This window comes from Vidua chalybeata, chromosome 1 (assembly GCF_026979565.1).
Source record: "Vidua chalybeata isolate OUT-0048 chromosome 1, bVidCha1 merged haplotype, whole genome shotgun sequence".
NCBI lineage: Eukaryota > Metazoa > Chordata > Aves > Passeriformes > Viduidae > Vidua > Vidua chalybeata.
The window spans coordinates 144,243,523-144,266,030 of record NC_071530.1 but is presented as its reverse complement, the minus strand read 5'-3'; the positions used below and the strand labels follow the sequence as shown (position 1 = coordinate 144,266,030).

General features: G+C 44.6%; 1 protein-coding gene across 3 annotated transcripts in view; it reads left to right on the top strand.

The window, feature by feature from the left end:
- The first annotated feature begins 18,130 nt into the window (after positions 1-18,130).
- Positions 18,131-22,508, top strand: part of ADCY8 (adenylate cyclase 8) — a 117,846-nt gene continuing 113,468 nt past the window's right edge. For 2 of the 3 annotated variants that reach the window (XM_053958845.1, XM_053958832.1), the window contains exon 1: positions 18,131-19,175. In XM_053958845.1, the coding sequence (XP_053814820.1) occupies positions 18,255-19,175 (921 nt within the window). In that variant the 5' untranslated portion in view covers positions 18,131-18,254. The remainder of the gene's footprint in view (positions 19,176-22,508) is intronic. The other variant, XM_053958838.1, reaches the window with a different exon arrangement.

Genomic DNA, 22,508 nt, shown 5'->3' with positions numbered 1-22,508 from the left:
GTCTGCTGTGCCTTGCATTTCCTAGATTCTAGAGGAACCTTGAGGTTATTCTGGACTTATTTTTATCTTTTAGGGTCTGAACTGAACAGACCATTAAAACTAATGATCTAAAATATGGGCTACAGCTGCTTGTATATCTTATTAGATGTTCAATGCAGAAGTTACAAAGGGTTTTCCCTGCTCTTCTGCAGGGTTTTCCCTGTTCTTTTGGGTGAAACCTTGTTGACTATGCCAGTGTACAGCTTACAGCTTTATGGGGTCTGCATGGTCAAGCTTTGGTAATTAGGGGGTCACTGGGGTGGCTTCTGTGAGAAGCTGCCAGAATCTTCCTTCATGTCCAGCAGAGCCAATGTCTGGTGGCTCCAAAGATGGATGTGCTGTTGGTCAAGGCGGGGACAATTAGAAAAGGTGGTAACGCCTTCATGACAACATATTGAGGAAGAAAGATAAACAAAAAGTTATGGCACAGTTGTAATTGTGGCCAGAGAAGAGTGGAATCAGAAAAAGTGGGAGGAACAACTCTGCAGACACCAAGGTCAGTGAGGAAGGAGGGGGTGAAAGCACTTCAGATGCCAGAGCTGGGATTCCTCTGTAGCCCTGTGTGCAGCCCATGGAGATCCATGGGGATGCAGAGATCCACCGTGGAGAACACCCACACCAGAGCAGGCGGCTGCCTGAGAGGAAGCTGTAATCCCATGGGAGGCTCGTGGAGAGAGGAGCCCAGGCTGGAGCAGCCTGTCCTTGAAGGGCTGCACCCTATGCAAGAGTGACTGCAGGAGTTTGAGGGGAAATCTTGCCCATGGGATGGACTCATGTTGCAGCAGGTCATAGAGAGATGTTGCTTGTGAGATGGAGCCATGTTGGAGAAGTTCATGAAGATCTGTCTCCCATGGGAAGAACCCCACAAGGCAGCAGTGGAATGACTCCTCTCCCTGGGAGAAACAACTTGTGATGAACTGACCATAACCCCCATTCCCTGTCTCCTTGCACTGCTGGGGAAGGAGATAGAGCTGGGAATGAGGGAAAAGTGTTTTGAAGATTTTATTTTACTTCTCATTATCCTGCTCTGATTTTCTTAGCAATAATTTAAATTATATCTCTGATTTCGAGCCTGTTTTCCCAATGATGATATTTGGTGAGTGTTCCCTCCTGGTCCTTATCTGAACTCATGAACCTTTTGTTATATTTTCTCTCCCCTGCCCACCTGCAGAGGGGAGTGAGAGAGAGGCTTTGGTGGGTGCCTGGCATCCCACTACAACTGTCCAGTGCAAATGCAGTTTCTTGTATGCACCTATGTGCATTGAGCATGTGGCATCAGACATGATGAGCTGGTGGAAGAACTTCATCAAAAGCAATTCCTACAATGGTCATCTTTCAAGGTTCATCGAGAGGAGATTTTAAAATTACATTAATACAGTAATACAGCTGTCTCCTCAACAGAACATTTTATGGCATACTTTATAGTTCTTAACAAGACTTTGTTCTTTTTCCCTCTGTCTCAAATGCGCTTTAACAAAGAGAACCCAAAACTAGTTATGGTCTACAAAAACTGTCATCAAGGGAAGACCAATTGAAAGCTTTGGATTTTTTTTTTTTTTAGGTATTTAACTTTGGCATAATTGTGCTACCATGGATTAGACTGGATTATTAATTCCATTTCAACTTTCCTGATGTTAAAATTTTGAAAGAATCCTCTCTTAAACAAGATCATTCCAGGTGCTAGATGAGAAATTTACATCAAACAACTTAGTAGAAGCAAATTTGGGCTACTGAGGTAATTATTTTTTAATATTATCTGATTTCTGGAGAACATTCTGTTTTTTTATGGAAGATGGAGGACAAGTCAAAACACTTCCCTTGGTTCTAAAGAGCTGCTGTAGTGACTCATGATGATTATAGTTTAAGTGCACTGCTCTCCTTTTTGGAGAAGTTTATCTGACAGAAGTTTATCTGTCAGTATCCTGGTTTCCATAGTCAAGAAGGTACTGCCAATGTAACACAGCTGTTTCTGAAAATGAGGATTAGGACTATAGCACTGAAACAAGCATGAGGCTGAAACACATAACTGACTAGGAATGAAAAAGGCTGGATCAAAGATTTTTCAAGATAAACATTGCTTTCTTTCCCACCTGTTCTTCATGTTCCTATAAAATCACTGTCCTTCCCTGAGTTCAGGGGTTGATTCTTCCACGCAGAGAAACAAGAGGCAAAAGAAAGAACACAAATCATTATGAGATAAAGTTTTCCAGAGCTGAGCATGACAAAAAAAAAAAAAAAAAAAAAAATTGTCATATCATCCTGGAAAATACTCATCTCTATATTGAGTTTTTAAGACAGGTTCTCAACGGTATCTAAAATGAATACAGATAGTGACAATATGCCCCCTTAGTTGGATGCTACGAACTGTTCATCTCTCTGTGTCTGCAACAGTCACTGACAACATGACTGACTGGGATACCTGGGGCCAGCTTAGTGGTCCTAGGGACTCTCACCTGGCCTCCAGTGCTTCAGGGATGTGCATATGGTCTCCAGCCAGCTTCAGCTAGATGTCTCAGATATGTCTGTGTATGGCAAATAACTCATGGCCTACGTTCAGGTAGATTTTTTAAGCTTTTGGCCCTTAACAGCTTTAATGCAGCTCAACTATCACATGTGAACATGGATAAGAAGGTTTAGGTGCTGTAACCTTCAATCAGTTTTCACCCTGAGTGTCTGAGTGTCAGAGCCCTGGGAGCACTATTAGGTATAAATGTCACTGACCACAATCTGTTGGGGACTCCACCTGTGTTCTCTGCCCATGGGTCCAAGTTTTCAGCCCAGTCCTGGAGCTTCAGCGCCTGCTTGTGCTCTGTCATAGGAGCACCAGTCTCTGGGTCTGACTCCTGGATGGACCTTTAACCTACCCTGTAGGTTGCTTCCATCCTGGATAGATCCAACTCCTCAGATGTATTCTGAATTGTCCCTAGCTCTGGATTTAGGGCTCTCTATTGGATGAATTTAGGGGATTAATTTAGGGGCCCAATCTTGTTTTGGGCCAATCTTTTTATGTCTCAATCTTTTTGTGGCCCAATCTTTTGTAGCCCAATCTCCAGTCCCATTCCTTGCTCCATCATCTTCTGCCCACAGCTAAAACCCCTCCAGGGACCTGGGCCATGGTCCATCATTTGCCATGTCTTGTACTGCAAGCAGACCCTGTTAGCAGTGCCCTGTCTGTCTATCTTGTCAAGATCCTGTGGGGTTCTGCCCTATTAGAGGTGTCACTGTCTGCATAAGGACACCCAAGTCTTTCAACAGAAAATAGTAAATCTGTCTAAGACCACAGAAACCCAGGAACAACATAACTGAAGGGAAAAAAAATGGTTTAGCACCTGTGAGCCAGCATATCTTTGCAACTACTCAGTGCTGACATCATGTTCTGCTGTTCTCATGACATGAGAGGAGAAAAAATGTTTCCATAACCCAACAGCGTGTCAAGGTTAACTTAAATATTCCAGTATGGGAAAAAAGGAAAGTCTTTAAAAGACTACCTGGAGGGAGGACAAACTGAAAGTTAAGCAGTTATTGACACACATATATTGGAATATGTGTTATTTTTTTCTGGAGATAGAATAAGAGTTATTTTATATGGGGTAAGAGAAACAGAAGGTATAGACTGACACAGAGCAAAAATACCTGTGGATTGGCCTCTAAGAAAGAGACTCATGATAATGTCTGTCAGCTAGAGAGAAACATGCCCATGTAGGCAGTGCTTCATTTTAGTCATTAAAAAAAGGGCAAAATGGAACAAGAAGTCAATTTTGTATAGGCAGAGAGAAGAGGAGGTTTTTCAATAACAAAACTTTCCCTTCAGTCTTGCTTCTGACTTGAAAATCTGACATGTAGAACAATATCTGCTAAGTTTCATTGTCTTCAGGAGGATGCGTATGGGACTGGATTTGTATTTGACAACTGGAAACAGAAACTCTTTAATTCATAGAGGAAATAAACATCATGGATGAATTTTTTGGTTGCAGCTGAGTCAGAACAGTTTCTAGATCTCAGTCAAAACCGACCTCTTAAAGGCACTGCAAGAGCTGATGCCAAAGTGGAGTGCCATAAGCTTGGAGACATATTCATCCCATCTCTCTACCAGTCTAAGATGTTCTTGTTCTGTGTTTCCCAGTTTAGGCAAGGAGACTGATAGCAGAGCTTATCCCTGTGAGCTCAGTCTGCACATCACTATGGAAAAAAGAAAAAAATCCTTTTAATAAGCAGCTGAAGAGAAATATTTGGATAGTTTGGGCTGAGCTAGTGTTTCTGTCATTTAAAATTCATTGTATGCTTAATCACGGTATCCTTAATCCTATGCAGTAGTGAATTTTGTGGTAACTGAACTGGTCCTTGTTTTGTCTGGGCTCCTCTGCCCACTGGATGACCTGATTGGGGTAGATGGCAGAGATCAGAGAATCATAGAATATCCTGATTTGGAAGGAACCTACAAGAATTATAGAGTCTAATTCCTTCGTTAGCTCCAGCCGTGCAAAGCGAGTTGGAAGTTGTGCATAGGGCGTTCCTGATGATATTTCCACCATGGTGGGTGACAAGCCAGCAAGTCATCACACATAAGCTGCCATCAGCAAGACACCTGGAAAGAGACAGAGTCAAGTAAAGGATGTTTCTGACCAAACAGGCCATTCCCCAACACAGCTCCAGGTAGCTCTGACAGAGCACAGGAGGGAGAAATTCCTGAGGTTCTCAGGTTCTTATTCCTGAGAACAAATTTATCCTAGCTATATGTCATGAAACATTCAAACAAGAATATCTTCTTGCTCCTCCCTTCTTTGTGCAGCACTTCTTTACCCAAAACCTTCCTCCCTTCTTCTGTGCTCTCAGGCCTTTATGAGAACCAACAACCTTCCTTCCACAATCACTCCTCTTAATGCAAAGGGGTCTCTTTCCCTGTTGGCAGTCTCATTTCTCTGAATAGAGAAACATCACAGTTTTCTTCCTTAAAAGTATGAGGAAGAAATGCATGAAATTTACTCCATTCTCCCTGGACACTCAGTTAATCCTCACAGCCCACTTCCCAGTACTTAAGTGTAGCTTTTACATGCAACCCATCAAGCTAGCGAGGAACCATGTAGGTTCAGGACTCATTTAGCCAAAGGGTCTGTTGAGTGTTTCCTCTGCCTTGGCAGTTCAGATTCTAAGAACCAGCCCTCCTCAAATAAATGGGAGAATATAACTGTGACATAGGTAATGATATTTTCTCTTTTCTAAACTGCCGTCTTGAAAATCAGCCTCTGGTGTTTTTAGGATTCCACAGCTCTGATGAATTCACCTACTAGATCATTCTACACATTTACTGGTCATCCAACTAAAGTTATTATTACTCTGCATTAGAATAATGCATTTACATTTCACCCTTGTCATTGCAGTGAAATCAAGGGCCTAATACAATACAGCTCCAGCCTTTCCAATTGTTGTGGGGACAGCAAATACCTCTGATGTCAAAGCTGTATTTTAGGAAAGACACTGCATGCCTACATAATTCCTGTTTTTACCAAGCTTAATGGCACAAACCATATAAATTCTTCTATCTCCAGTCCATCCAGCATTCCTCTGGCTGCACTGTACTTTTAGGGTAAAAAAACCATAAAGGTCATTCTGTTTTTCTGAGGCAGCTTCTCTAATTTAGCTTCTCTAAATAGAAAATTTGTGAGGGTGCACAGCAGGTTTTCCTACATCCAAAGGACTCAATGAGAGAAGTGGTTTCCAATAAGACATTATCAAAATCACCTTGGTAGTCCTTACTATCTGTATGGCGTGAATCAAGAGCGTAGATGAATGAAGCCTGTGTTCTAAGGGCCAGAGTGAATGACACTGATGCAGTGTCCTGGTACTCACTACTTCAGTGTGACACAGTCAGCGGTAGTTGGGAAAGGGTGGATCACTCTCTGGGTCTGTTTCATGCTCTTGTTACAGCAGATATTTGTATAAATGGTTTGTGTAAATGGTGCCATGTTTAGTGGGTCAGACTGGTTTTTCCAGCACCTGTGTGATGGGGGACCCACAGCACTTCTGAAGATGTAGCTTCAAATCCTACAAAGCTCTACATCACATAGAATACAGAGTAGGAGATGAATTTCTCTTATTTCAGAGGAGTAACTGAACCACTAGATCCTTGTTAGGAATATCTTTGAAACCATTTCTCATTTTGACGAGAAATGTCAATAAACCTTTTCTTGGTAAAGCTTTATGGGAAAAATAATCTTTCATTAAACATGACTGGCACTGTTCATTTGTATTATCTCCAGCTCTTGTCTTGGCCAATACTTGTCACACTTTTCTGATACTTCCTGAGCCATGATCTACCTCTTTCAGTGGTTTGAACCACACCTTCCTCAAATTCCTCTCCTAGAAAAAGGACAGTTGAGTCTGGAGTTTTTCCTTTGGGCATTTTCTTCACTTCTTGTAGTTTGAAGTACACTACAAGAACATATGTCTGGCTTCCTTCCCTGTGAGATAAGACAGGGAGTACAATGGAACTGATAAAGCAGCCTGATATCTTAGGCCTGATCGAGCAGAAACCATGGGAGAGACAGACACAGATAACTGATCTCTGGGGTAGAAGTGACCCAGAAACATGCTGTGAAGTGTACAGGTTACCAGGTAACTGGTGTCATGTAGAATGTATAACCAATGGGAAATTGTTACCAAAAATAAAATCCTATATATAAGTATCATACAAGTTTACCCTATATAAACCCTTTGTATTCTCAAAAAATTGGCTTCTGATCCAGCTCAGTCATCCCTGTCTCTCTATTGCCAATATCCTTCTCTTGGGAAGCTCTTAACACTGGCTTTTCCCAAGGGACAAAGATGTTCCCAATCTGACAGTGCCTCCATTTTCCAAGGTGCTATCACTGCTATTCCCTTTCTCTCCTTTTCTAGACTCAAACAAGGATCAATGCATGACTCAGGATCCCCTTGGAGTGAGAATTTCCCTGTGTGCTTGGTCCCACCACATCATCAGCTACTGAAAAAGACGTGAAAATAAGGTAACACCTACTACAGGATCCTGTGAGTGAATTAGAAGTTAACAGTGAATGCACGTCCTTAGTACACTTCTGTGGGAATTGCCACTCCAAATTAAAAGCAGGAGGCAAAATAGAAGTTCTCACCTAGATTAAGATTTACCCCAGTGGGTCATTCCCTGACTGTTCTCAGCCAGTGTACAGTGAGAAGTCAGGCCAAAAGTCACAGGCATTCTCTGATGTCAGACTTTAGAATATGAGAAATTTGACTTTGCTTCTTATTTTGCAAAGAGGTAGTAAAACTCTTCTATCTTTGAAATGCCCTTTTCATTTGTTATGGGCGCTGCCTGCATGGGAGACTTATTCCACAGTGTCCAAGAAAATTAGTTTCAGAGTGACAGTAATGGTGTTAATCATTCAAGGATATCAATGTCAGGACTTTTTCAGGCACCTAGAGTTCAGCATATCAATGATACCCCATGGCTATATGAAAATAAATTGGGAGACAGGGTGGTAAGGTAGAATATATTAACTCATTTGGTGAAAATAGTGCTTCCCAGGAGAGCACAGCAAAGTAAGATGCTTGCAAGCTTTTCTTTACTGAGAAAACTAGAACAGGTGTCAGTGGACCTCACCTGGGAACAAGTGAGTTCACAAGAGCAAAAGGATTTAATACTGCCATTCAGCAGCCTTTGTTCTGCCATTCTCAAGAAGCCACTGCAGCAAATAAAAGGCAATGAAAAGAGGTCCAGCTCAATGGTCATTTTTTCTGCTCTAAGATACAGCAAGAAAATACATTGAGACTCACACTGCACCCTGAAGGATGAATTCTTCTTGCTGGGTATTAAATTCTTTCCAGGCAAGGATGGGTGACTGTGTTGGGTCTGGCCTTATGCCAAGCAGAACTGGAAAGAAGTGGTTGAACTTCTGCCAGCTTCTCTCTTTGCTGAGTCAAGAGAGTCTCAATGAGATGAGAACATGGCCTTGCATGTTCACTTCATACAAAATACTGAGGTTTGCAAAAATACAAAGCCTTATAAGAACAAATGTACACCACCTATGACTCTGAGCTATTGAAATAAAAAAAGGTGAACAGCTATATTTCAGCTGTTGAGAGCTCATCAAGAATAAAAAATAATTCCTCCCTGTTCTGCAGAAGTAGTTGAAATTGAGCTTCTAGAAGCTGATGTTTCTTTAAAAGGAAATTAACGTGTCCTCCCTATGCGCTATACGTACAATTTAAATTAGCACAGAATAAATGAAGTTTTGAAATGCAAATGTGAAAATGAGTCAAGAATACATTACAAATAAAGTTTACATATGGTGATGACAAGTGTCATCACATCTAAGTAACATCCACCACACTCTTTAGAAAATAACTAATGCAGTTTGAATGCCTTCTTTCTTTAATGAAGTATGCATCAGTCAGATGGAAATACCTAAATAGCAATATCCTCTGCAGTTATAAAACATTAATACTTGCTTTGTGTTGCTTTGCTTCTTTACTATTCTTATAATAGTGTTCTTTAATATTTTTTTAGGAGATGACATTTGAAGGCAGCACCTTAAAACAGCCAAACAAGTGTTTCTTTCAAACTTCCCTTCTGGTTACTTTTCCTGCATCTCAGATCAACGTCTCTCATGACTTTCTGGAAGAACCAGTATTTCTTGACATGCATGTCCCAAAACTGGTGCCCATCCGTCAAAGGTCATCAGCTCTTTATTGGCTTTGATGCACTTCTCCCAGGGCCTCTCTAACCTCTGTCCATGACTCAGGATCCTATCCCAGCCCATCTCAGGGACATCAGTCCCTTCCCCAACAAGGTCATAAGATGCCAAGCCTCAGGTCCACAGGCTGATGTCCCATCTCATCTCTGTCCCCACAGAAGTGCCTGCACAGCCCCACCAGGGGAGTGTCCCCTGTACCCATCCCCCAGAGAGTCTCTGTCCCTTGCAGTACTCAGCTATGACCTTACCGGTATTGAACAGAGTGGAAAAGATTACTCTGCAAGAATATCTCTCTGCTTATGCACCACAATGTTTGTTTTCCCTGCAACAACATGACATTGTTGGCTCAATTTCAGTAACCCCCAGATCATTTCTTGCAGAACTGCTATTTAAGCAGCTGTTCCCCATCATGTGCCAGTGTAGCCGATTATTTCTGCTTATATGCAGTGCCTTCCACTCGCCCCTAGTGAACTGCCTCTTCTGTTCTTTTCCTTGTTTTTATTGCCTATATCTTGAATTAGCCAATATTATTTTTAAATCTGGTTATGCCCTTCAACTACAGGTGCTACTATTTGTCCTGGTACTTAGTAAGTACAGCATGTATTGTGTCACACAGGCTTTTAACTCTGGTAGACATTTTAAAGCATAAATAATGCAGTGCCACTGAAGTTAAAAAGAGTCAACAATCTATGAACACAGACAAAACGGTCCACCAGGATGTTTGTTAAGAGTTTCTGAATATAACTGTCTAAAATATGGAAGCTGAATGACCAGGAGTACATTTGCTGTTGCAGTGGTATTGGATAACTCTGAGTTGAAATCTGGAAAAAGGCCTTCGTTTTCTATGTTGAATTTGTGGCACTAAAGCTTCACCACTTTGACAGCCTCCTGCTTCTGCAAAAATGATGAAAGATACTGTCTTTCCCCCTAAACACTTAAATATTTCCTCACCATAATTCCTGAAGAGATCTCAGAAGAGGTCAAGTGTTATATAAAGACCATTACTTAACACAGTGGTCACCGGTTCTTCACTTTGTCTAAGTGGTGCATCCCATCCTGGGCTGCAAAACCACTGGAAATGGATACTTTTTGTTAATACACATTTATCAGGAGAGTTATGTAATGAGGTTGTATTCACAAACTGAACTCAAAGAAAAAGTCATATGCAAAAGCTTGGAGCAATCAAACACTGGGCTTTCATTTCAGAGGCATCTCTCACTTTATGATGTGAACCATACTAGAGTAACACTTGGGATCAACAGGCAGCAGTACTCCAGGGTTCCTTTACTGCTAAACCAAAATGTCTGAGCTGCTGTATGCTGGAAACACTCACTGGAAATGTCTTGATTAAAGAGATGCCAAAAACACTTAGAGCAGAATGTAGTGCAATACAGAATTTCCTTCTTACAAAGCACTGGAATTTAAGATATTTTGTCTCCCATTATGATTACAGGAGAAATAATTTTGTGTACTTCCTCATATAGCTGAGAGCAGCCACAACCATCCCCTGTGTAAGTTATTGATGGTGCCATTGTAAATAATATTTATCATAGTAACATTACCTATAACTTGATTCTCAAATGCAACTTTTAACTTGGATTTAGAGCCCTATAGGTGTCATAGGCATTATCTTGAAATGATATTTGGATGTGCTCTAGGTCCCTGTATTACCTGGCAATGAGATTATGTTCTCCTTGGCTCAAAGTAGCCTCACAATGTTGAATGCAGAGTTGATGCAGGCTTTAAGATTGCTATTCCCTTTTCTTGTCATGTAAGAGAAGATGAAATTAATCTCACATGTCAGGTAGACCTCCTACAGACCATTCCTAAATATTCATCTTCACCAAAAACCTGACGTTGCTATCAAAAGGAAATCAGATTTAATCTTTTACAGCAAATCCTGCAACACTAGAAAATGACAGGTTTTGGTGATTTAGAGAAATTCAGTATCAAATAGATAGCTCAATCATGAATCTATTATCCTCCCCCTATGCCAAGGAAGATGTTAGTGAATGTAAAAACAAGATAATGGAATGGAGAAACAAGTACTCTGCTGAGCCCATACACATTAATTGTATCATTTCGGAGAATGACTAAAGATTGCCATGAGTCAACGATTCCTCCTAAACATTTTGTCTAAGCACACCTACCATCCCAGCTTGACTGGCAACGAGCAGATTAACATGCTTCAGTTATGACGGCAGCTCAATTTGAAATAAATCACTATTAACAGCAGCACACCAGGCATCAGTGCTCTTTGCCATACAACCAGTCACTTAAAGTGTTATTTTGCATACTTTCCATTTCCTAATGCAAGAAACCTTCATAAAGAAGATAAAAGATTGAGGGGCAAGAGTTGTGTAGGGAAAAGAACTGCCTAGGAACCCAGTGGAATTAAACCCTGTGTTTATCTACAGGCCAGCAAACTAGAGTCCTACACATTCGTATATGCAAAGTATCTGATGAAGCAATGTTTCAAAAACATTGACTTTCAAAAACTTGCCTGGCACCCTGTCAACTCATCAAAGAGCTGCTTGAGAACTCAGCTCAGGAGTCTAATTCTAAGATGACATGATGAAAGTCTTTTTTGGCCCAGACTCCCAGCATTTTTGCTGGTAGTTTTACCATCCTTGAACCCCAATATGCCTGGAAACCCAAGTGACAGTCCCAGGGCTTCTAGTTTGCCTGGTTTGTGAAACAGGGATGCAAAGAAAGGAGTTCTCAAGAGCCTAATAGTTGTATTCATATTTTATTTAAAAACTGAACAGAATTCTTTTCCTCCAGAAGAAGGAGGAGAAGAAACAAAAGGAATTTCCTTTCCCTTGGAAATATGAAGGTTTCTAGGTTTTGTTCCTGTTCCAAGGTTTAATACATGCACATTAGCACATGCATACACAACCCTAACAGACTTTCCCCTCTTTGAAGTGGCTGACAGGGGGATTTCCTCTTAGGATATGTCTTATACTGCAGTAACTGCAGGATACTGATCTGGATGGATTTAAAATCTCATACAATATAACATTTCCCTATTTGAAGCCTAATTAGATTTATTGTATACTTCCACAGGAAACATCTCTGTCCTGTAGCAAGAAAAACACTTTGAGATTAAAATGTTAAAACCTCTAAAACAAGCAAAGAATTATTTTTTTTCAGTTGAAAATGTTATACAGAACAGCCTTATGTGTGCTTTTTTATGGTTTTAGTTTCTTTTGAATATCTCAAATTCAAGTCTCCTTTCTAGGATTAATTTCAATTGTAATTTCACTAATCAGGCTATCACTCCTAGCACTTTCTGCCTCAAGAAAATCAAGAATAAAATGTTTGTTAATGGATTGTCTTCTATGGATTATAAAGATTTCACTTTAGAGGTGAATTTAATATTAATTTCCTTTTAACTTCTGTTGCACTTAACATGTAAGTCAAAGGTCTTTCGTATTAAAATGAAAAAAAAAAATATCCCTCCTTCAAAGGAAGCCCATAAAATATCAAGAACCATCTAGTGCTTTGTAAAAAGTATGATTCATTCAGCAGTGCAAGTGCTTCAGGGATTTAACAGCATTACAGGAGAGTGATGGTGTGCACAGGAGAAAGACATAAGCCAAGAAACAGCTGTTCTCTAAAATCTGGTTGGGAAATGGTGACAGAACTGAGGGAAACTTCCGGACAGTCCAGAGGGCAATGTGAAGGACAGTAGTTTTGTTTTGGGAAGGGTTTTTTTCCCAAATTCTTGAAACTGCGCTTGATTCTGACTTAGGATAAAAGCCCTCCTTTCCTAACATGGAAGAACAGTACTTTTTAGTCTTTATTTTTTCCTTTGCTCCATCATGTTTGTTCTCTGGCTCTGAAAGAAAAACAAACCCAAAACCCAACCAACTAAAAAACAGAATCAGCCTACCATACTATCATCCACAGCAAAAAATTCAAAGAATCATTTGAAAATGAAAAACTTAAATTCACTGTCTTAAAAATGTGGATTTCTTCTAAGACCTAAAATTTTCCATTGCTTTTACAATTGTCTGTATATACAGACCTCTTTTTTTAGTACAAAACAGCTATTCCTGGTCAGCAGAAGTACCCAAAAAGTCTTGGATTAAAGATTTGCAGTGGTCACAGCTGCTAATCCATTTTCAAAACCAGAGCAATAGCTGGGTGGGTGAGGAAGGAGTGGACCTGGAAGAGAGAGGAGGAAAACACAGCTCTAACCATTGGTTAAAAGGTGCATTATTCATCTCAAATCCCTTATTTCTCTTCATAAAATCCCCATGCTTAGACCATCTTCTGACCTTTTTATGTGGATATGTGTATCTGTGAATGGAGAGAGAGATAAGAAATTTATTTGCATGTGAGGGAACTGCTGCTTCACAACATGGAGAAGTAAAAAAATTGACATATCTTGCTGCCTTTTTATACTCTGACATAATTTTTTTTCTTTTTCATTTTTTTGTCCTTTTATTTATTTCCCCCTGCTTTTTAGCATCACAGGGTTATGCAATAATTTAGCTTCATTGCTAACAAACTTCAAAATATTTCATTGATATTTTTACCATACTGAAAAAAATTATCTGCAAAGCGCTGCAAGTGTTGATTGTTTCTATCATCTGCTAAGCTATGTGTCCTCATCCTCTTTCTCTCTGATACTTCAGCCCATGAAGCCTCACATTTCTTTTACCATGGCTTTCATTACTTAGTCTGAATGCTTTTACTAACCAGTGTTACAATTTTCAATCCATTCTCTTATGCCTTGTGCTTGCTTTTGTACAGACATCATATTGAGAAATTCATTCATTTGAGGAAAGTGATAGACAGGGTTTTTAAAATAAGACTCACTCAGTGCCATTTTTTTTTTTTTTGTAGTATTAGAATATCTAAATTGTTGAATTGTTGCCAAGGAGAAGAGGAAAAAAGAAAAAGAATGAGGGACTTATAGGAACAAAAACTCAAACCACCAAACAGGTAAGGAAATAATTCCAAGCTAATTTGCTCATATTCTGTCATTCCTATAATTACTCAAGTTTCCCATTTCAGATACAGTGGCTTTCTGTCAATTGTTTGCTTTTCCTTTCTTAAATTGCCTTGTCAAAAATTTAAGTAAAAAATACATGTAATAACACAAGTGTTCCTTCATAATGTGTTTTATATGAAGCCATCTTTGTTGGACAACCCTAGAGAGCTTTGCAGAGCATGGTGCCAGGTTTCCAATCCTGAGGACATAAATAGTCCCACTAAAATGAATGAGATCATTATTTGCATGATTAAATATCATAACATTAAACTGTGCATAAATGCTACTGCTGTGGGTAGAGAGGGGGAAGGAGGAGAGGAGTGTGACATAAACTTTCAGGTGACAGAAGAGGAATGAATTCTGCCTGATTTTTCATCCTTCAAAAGCCTTCTAGTGACAGTATTATTTTTAAATGGCTTTTAGTGATTTTGTGACACTGCCAAGTCATTTAGCTCTATTAAAATTAAAAAAAAATAAAAGGAAGAAGAAATCCAACAGCAGCAAAAACAGAATAATGCACAGTATTAATCTAGTGCCAACTGAGTTTGGGACTTACAGGGCTTTGTGCCTGTGTGTGAAATTACCTTGTTGGACCCTCAGCCCATCCAACCTTCATTGGCAAACAGGGCTTTGGCCTGATCACCCCTCTCCTGCTCCCCAGGATAGTCAGGCTTCTTCCTTGCTCTGCAGAGCCAAGAGCATTGCTGCAGTGGGTACCAGTGCTCAGATCTTGTCCCCTTCTTGGTAACCCTCCACAAAGGTGCCCAGTACTTCTGTGGCTGACTCAGAAATACGTGCAAGAAATGAGCACACCGTTACCTAAACGCTCTGCACTGCTTTGCCATCACCACTGAACAGAGAGTAGGCTCACCAAACACACAGATGGCACAGAGCTGGGGAGGGCTGCTGGCATGGAGGAGGACAGGTTTAGTTTTCAACATGTTCTATTTCAAATTTGGCATGCAGGATGGAAAAAACAATGCATTCCAGTGAGGGCAAATGCAAGATACTTCATGTAGGCTGTTATGCACATATGGAGCAAGTGACACCTGCCCAGGCCTTGAGGGCAGCAAAGTTTCAGTAGGTCATCAGTTCTGGATAAGCCTGTGAAGGGAGGATGACAGATATGTCCCAGGATGAATAAATAGGTGTGCAGATCATAAAACATAGTCCTAGATAAAAGACAACTTTCCAGTGTAGAACCAAGTTGAGCTGTATGAATTTCACAGAGCGGGAAGAAAGATAGAGAATAAAATCATGAAACAAGAGTATATAATCAAGAACAAACAAAAAATATCAGAGATCTAGAAAATGTGTGTGTGGGGGAAATGACAGAAATGATGTTATTTTGCCTAAGCAATCAGAAGGGGAAGAGGGAGTGGATAGAAGAGACATTCATTAAATATGTATAGACTACTGCCAGGATAATCTGTTCTCCCTGTTCATGGTGGACAGGACAAGAAGTGATGTGCTTAGTGAATGCTGCAAGGAATGTTCAGGTTAGATATGAAAATTATAAGGATGGAGAAGCATAAAAATAGACTGCCTGGGGAGGTATAGAGCCTTTATCACAGGAAAAATGATGAGAGTAGAGTTCAGTCTGCCATGAGGCAAAGGAAACTGCCAGCACTGTGATTCAGTGCATACAGTAACATTAGAGAACTGGGATGTCCCTATCTTGGTTTCATCTTATCTCTTTTGAATAGGTGTCTACTTGAACTGCATTATATATTTGTTTTTTTTTTTCCTTTTATTTATCATGATTTGTGTTGAGCAATCTGAATGAGAAAGTTGCTTTCTTTCTGTGCTCTGGGGTAATAGCCCTAATAATTATTATTCCTTTCATTAAAGAAATATATAAGTTTTTGCAAAAGATTTCTCCTCTTATAGTATCATTTTCATCTTGAAGTAATGCTACAATTTCCATGGGCTTTATCTAGGAGCAAGGATATATGTCTCTATTACTATTGTGAAACCAGTATTGACCCTTTCCAGGTTAGCAGGGTCATGCTGAATCACAGGAAAGACCCATCACAAAATGTCACTCTTTCCTTATCTGGGCTCTGAAGAACAAGAACTTCTTCTGCTTATATCTGTACAAAATCTGCCTCACACATGGGACACAGACTTGGCTGGAGTTACCAAATCTATTGTAGTGTAAATACAGAAACAATCAGTGAAATTCTTCCTAAATCTCCATGTCTTCCTGACAATAATAATAATAATAATAATAATAATAATAATAATGTGAATTAAGCAATGACAGCTGGAGGGGTGTTCACGGAAGCTCAGATCCACTGGAAGTCAAGTATCACATGCCATTTTTAAGCACCCGAACTCCCAACAAGCTAAAGCTCCTAGTGGGGTAGCACAGCTCCCTTCCAGATAAGGCCTCTGTCCACACTGCTGCTGTTAGAAGGCAGCTGCATGTTTATCCCAAAGAGCTCATCACTCTTGTCTTTTGAAACACAAAGAAAACACCTCTCCCTTAATTTGCCATAGTCTAATGCATAGACTGCATTAGACTATGCTTCAGCTGCTTCCAGCAGCACGGCTTCAGCTCAAAACTGGAGGTTTCAACCTTTCCCCCAGGACAAGGTTCAGACACTTTAACAAGGTTTACTTTGGGCAGGGGAGGAATGGAAGAGATGAAGATAGATAACTCTTCCTCTCCGGGCTGTACCACCATGCACAATGCATCCGGGTTTGCTGGCACAGAGTGACTCCACAAGCAGAGAAGCAAGAACAATTTAATCTGCCAGCAAAGGGAATCAGGCTCTGTACATGGGACAGTTTCTGTTATTTCTCCAGCATCTTTAATGTAAGTGCTGTCAGGATAGCATCATCAAACATTCACTTAACACAGGGTGGTCAGATCCACAGTCCTGGCAGTGACGGCACCTTTCTGAAAGGGTCTGAACTTGCTCAGGCAGAGGTGGAGAGGTTTGTAGGGCTCCCTCACCCTGGGCAAGTGTGGTCTTTCCAAGCAAGGTCTGAGGATCTTCCTTGTGGCGGGGCAGAGGGATGCCTGGCTGCAGCATCAGCTCTCTCTGAGCGCTGTGGAGGGATGCACCTGTCAGGCAAAGCGGGACAGTCCGGGGCACAAACAGAAGAGTAGCTCAGAGAAACCTAAGTGACGCTTGAAGGAGCCTCCTGGGACCAGGGGACCTGCTCTGCGGCAACCCCCGCCCGCTGTCCGCCTCCCAGAGACGCGGCCGCGGCTGCTTTAACCGGGCCGGGGGGGTGCTGGCAGCCCCGCCGACGTGGCGGGCATCAGCTGACCGCGCCGGGCTCTGCCTCCTCCCGGGCCGCCCGCCCGCAGCTCCACTCCGGCGGCGGCGGCGGAGGCGGCGGCGGCCGCTCCGCCGTGCTCGTCCCGCGGCTCCCTGGACAGCATCCGCCGCCAGCTCCCCGCAGGCACCGTGCTCCCTGCGCTTTGCCCTCGCCCCTTCCTGCTGCTGCTCCTCCTCCTCCCTGCCGCCGGGGAAGCCCCTGAGCCGGAGCACTCCCTGCCCCGGCCCGCGGAGAAGTTGGGATATTCCCATCTGGCTGCCCAGAGCTCTTAGTTTAGGGAGGGATTTTCATTCCCGCTCTTTCGATTTTTTTACGTTTTGGTTTTGATGTGATTTTTTTTTCTCCTCCTTTCTTTCTTTTTTTCCCTCCCTTTTTTTCCCGTTGCCAAGCAAGCCGAGTGTCTGCGATGGATGGGAGCCCCGAGTCCCCCCCGGGCAGAGGCGCTCCGTGAGCCAGGGGCATGCCCCGCCGCCGGGGGAAAACGCGCGGGCAGCCCCCGGCCGGCGGCTCTGGCGCCGTGACCGAGGTTGCCCGAGACCTGGCCGCCTCTCCCCTCCTGCCCGAGCTCGCAGCGCTGCCGCTGACCGCAGCCGCGGGAATTACAGCGACGCCCGGGCACCAGACCTCGGAGCGGAGCCCCGGGATCCCCGGAGAGAGGAGCTCCCCGCTGTGACCGGCTCTGCAAGGCGGCTGCACCCACCCCTCCGTGCCTCCGGCCTCCGGATGGAGCCGAGGATCGCCCACCGGGCAGCGAGGCTGCGCCCGTAGATGCTCCGCTCCTCCCTCCTCCACCTCCTCTCCGAACCCGCGGCTCGGTTTCACCCCCGCGCACCGCTCCGAGGAGGGCGCGCACTGAGCCCGCCGGGGCGCCGGGGCTGCGCCGCAGCCGGGCTCCGCGGGATGCGGCTCCGCGGGGCGCCGCGGGAGCGGGCACGGGGCTCGGGCCGCCTGCGCTAAGCCGGCGCAGCCGCCCCCCGGACCCCGGTGGCCAACCAGCCCCGCCGCCAGCCGCACCGCCAGACCCAGGGACCTGCCTACAAATGTGATCCCCGCACCGCCACCCCGCCGCCGCCACCCGCCCTTCGCCATCCCCTCCCTCCTCTCCTGCGGTTCCATCCCTCCTCCTGCTCCCCTCCCCAAAGACGGTGTGTGCCCCCCGCCCCTGACCCCCCCCCTCCCGCCAGCCGGTGCTCTGCCCCCCGCCAGTCACCGCCATGGAGCTCTCGGAGGTGCGGTGCTTGAGCGACAGCGATGAACTTTACACCATCAACAGGACTCCCCCCGGCAGCGGCAGACCCCAGCGCCTGCTGTGGCAGACGGCCGTGCGCCACATCACCGAGCAGCGCTTCATCCAGGAACACAGCAGCAGCAGCGGCGGCAGCAGCAGCGGCGGGGGCAAGGGCTTCAGCTCCGACGAGACCTGCTGCCCCAACCACCACCCGCACCCACCGCACCACCTCCGGCGGCAGTCGGCCGGACGGGGTTTGGGCAGCGAGCGCCACAACAACGGAGGCACCAAAGTCTTCCCGGAGGGCACAAGCAGCAGTGGAGACTTGGGCTTTCTGCCCCTGGACTGTGCCCCCAGCAACTCCGACTTCTTCCTCAACTGGGGCTATACGTATCGCGGGGTGATCTTCCCCACTCTCCGCAACTCCTTTAAGTCTCGGGACTTAGAGCGCCTTTACCAGCGCTACTTCTTGGGTCAACGGCGCAAATCTGAGGTGGTCATGAACATCCTGGACGTACTGACCAAGCTTACCCTACTGTTCCTCCACTTGACCCTGGCCTCTGCTCCCATGGACCCCATTAAAGGCATCCTCCTGGGCTTCTTCACTGGCATCGAGGTGGTGATCTGTGCCTTAGTGGTGGTCAGGAAGGACACGACCTCATACACCTACCTGCAGTACAGTGGTGTTGTCACTTGGGTGGCCATGGCCACGCAAATTCTGGCAGCAGGACTGGGCTGTGGCCTCCTTGGGGACGGCATTGGCTATGTGCTTTTCACACTTTTTGCAACCTACAGCATGCTCCCACTACCACTCACCTGGGCTATCCTAGCTGGACTGGTCACCTCTGTCCTGCAGCTCGTCATGCAGCTGATTATCCCCAGGTTTGCCGTGACTTCCCTCAACCAGGTATCGTGGTGAGGAGAGGGTGGGAGCAGTCCTCTTTCTCCATCATCCTGAGTGAGAGGAGGTGTGGGGGGATGTCCCAAAAGATCCCTGCCCTTTTAATCAGGTGCTCAGAAGTTCATTACCTGGAGGGGAGATCATAGGCAAAAATCAACCTTCTTGATTCCTCTTCTTCAGTCTCCCGTTGCCCTCCCAGTGTTTTACCTCAAGCTGGGAGTTGGGACTTTCTAACCACCCCGTCCCCTCTGCTTCTGTTCACTACATTGCTGTCTCTTGAAATAGCATTTGGGTGAGAAGCTCCTGGGGCAAGTGGGGAGAATGGGTCATTTATTATTCCCCTCCCTGACTTCCAGCAGTGGTCTGGGGTTTGAGATTACTCTGTCGTGGCCAAACTCTTCCAGTACTACCATTTTACTGCTCATGCCTTTTAACTCTGAATCTGCTGGGGCAACTGGTACTTTTATAGGTGAAGGGTAGCTTGATCTGAGCTGTGGGAAAAGAGGAGCAAAGCATGCTGCTCTTTTGCAAGGAGAGACCAGTGAAACCACAGTGAAGCCAGAGCAAAGCTCCCTTGGAAGATTTGGTGTGAGTTCCTAGGTTGTGTTAGAGAACACTAATAAGCCTTTTCTGCCAGTGGTCAAAGGGCAAATACTGTTGTGCTAAATCCTTACAAGTGATGTCTAGGACAGAGTGCTGGTTACATGATGGAGTGTTTTGTGGTGCAGACTGCTGAGAGGCACTGGTCAGGATAGGTCTGAGGGGTTAAAACCAGGTCTTACCTGACTTCACACACAGATGACTTCTTCCACAGTAAAGTGAGAATGCACCAAACTCCCCATATCCCTGCAAGGCAAGAAAATAGTGGGTACTAGGACAACTGAATCCCGGAGATTCTTGCTGCTCCCTTTTCCCTCCATTTCCAGACTGTCACATCTCAGTGCTATCAATATTTCATAGCAGATTATCATCTCCATTTGGCTTGCTCCATGGAATCAGGGAGAAAAGGGTGGAGATACTGTCAGATAATCCCAACAGGAGGGAGGGATGATACAGAGGAATTTGTTGCTGGTGGAATGTTATTGATATGAGTGTTGGGATGTGCACCTGGGGAGTGACTGATCTTGCACCTGGAAGTTTGATGTCCATGATTCTTGGGAAACATCTACCTTCCTCAGACCCTCATCCTCCTGAAACCCCTGCCCACACCTGTCCATGCCCTTACAACATGCACTTGTTAGCTGTGGGCTCCCTGACCTCATGTCCCAGTGTTTGGGCTCTCCCTGTTTTACAAAAAGATGTCCCGGTGTGTTGTGCCTGGCTGAGCCCTGTGGACGTGAGACAATTAAGCTGTGGCAGAGCTGTTGCCCAGCCCTTGGTGATGTGCTGATGAATGAACTGCAGCCGCACGCCATGTCCTACTCCCATGCACTGCTGCTGCTGTTTGTGATGGGTCAAAAGCTGTCTGAGTTATGCTGATTTCTTAATTTACTTCCATGTCCTCTCCTGGAGCTATGAGTAATGCGCTGCTATCTCATTACGCACCAGTATCACAGCTGTTTAGCCACTACACACACACAACACACACGTTTCCCACAGACATTTCCCAGGAGAGACACTAGTATCTTCGCTTTGCAGCCAGTTGTGTGAATGAACTGCCTTGGAGCGGTGCACAATGAGAGGCTGCCAGACAGATGATTGTCTTCATGAACTACATATATAAATCTCCTTAACAGGATCCGCGCAGCTTGTCACACATCGGTGCTGATTTACACCGGCTGCCCAGGAACCACTTAACAGCCCGCCGCTTCAGCCCTTTGCCTCCAGCCCCTGCGGGAGAGGCCGGACCCTTCCCCGTCCCTGGGCTGGCTCCCTCCCCGATGCCAGAGGAGCTCGGAGGGGTCGGAGAGGCGCTGGTTCGGGCGCGGAGGGCAGCGCGGAGATGCGCGGGGGGTGCGCGGAGCGCGGTCCCGAGCGCTGTCCGCCCGCGCGGTGCTGAAGGCGGCGCGGAGATGCGCGGCCCGGGGGCTCCCTCCAGCGGCCCCGAGGGACCGGGGGCTCCCTCCAGCGGCCCCGAGGGACCGGGGGCTCCCTCCAGCGGCCCCGCGGGGGCCGAGCCCGCCCGCGACCCCGCGCCCCGCCGCGGCCTCGACCCCGCGGCCCCCACCCTCCCGGGCCACCCTTAGCAGGGCGGGCGTGGGCTCGGCCCCGGAGCCCCGGGGAGCCGGACCTGGTGCCCGGTGAGGCACAGTCCTACTTTGACACCTTCTAGCGTTGCACCGTTTTCTTACTTTTGGCAGAGGACTGCTGAGCCCTCTCGAGCATTAATGAATGAGGACTTTTGCAGCTGAGGAAGGATATAGAACTATTGCTTCACAGGTGAAGACAGATAATTTAAATGACTGTGTCATCAAGGTTATGTAGGAAATTTTTGGGCCAACAAAGATTTCTTCCCCCCGCAGGCAAAACATTCTCTTTTATCACAAGGCTTATTTTCTCAGGTAAAATACAGCATCTTCCCTTCAAAGAAGCCTTACAAGACTAAATGTGCTATTTGATTATGTAGCAATATCTGTGAGCATCTTGCTCTGCTTCAGGATGCAGACAGACACACCAGACAAAAAGCAGGAATTAAACTATGCAATGAAAGCAAAAGCAGATGGTAAAACTCTGATCATGCTACAAATAATGGGTTTTCTAGTGATTTTTTTTTTTAAATCTGGATTTCATACAGTGAAAATACTGAATTCAATTCTAAACAACAACAAAAAAAAAAATCTTGAGTCAGTTTAGTACTGGACCCAGTAGCATCCATGGCAAAATGGTTGTGATTCTCTCCTCAGTCACACAGGTATAAGTTAGCCATACATCTATTTAAACTCATAAAGTTGCAGTAGTTTACACAAAGGAAAATCAAGTCATTCGATGTGTTTTCCCCTAACCTCTTAATTATGTTTAGTTTTCACTGATAAGTTTGTTTACAAGCAGGTCAAACCATTACTAATACTTTGTACAAGCATACAGCACTGCTGCCTGGTTCACTATTTGTTGTAGTTTTCATGGATTATCATGAATATAAATAATTTATTCTGTTAACCTTTTTTTCTTGCAGTAACTCTTAAGATGTCACCTGGTTTTTCTTCCCTAGCATCCTAGAAAAAGGTGAAGGAGAAAGGCTTGAAACTAGATTTTTGTAAAGTAACAAGAACAAAAACCCAAACATAGACTCACTGATTTCAATCCTACTAAGTGCTGAGTGTTTCTGGGGGGATATAATCACTCTTAAACCCATCTGACTCCAGCCTAAAATGCTGAGGAATGTGCTGCTGCTCAGCTTGA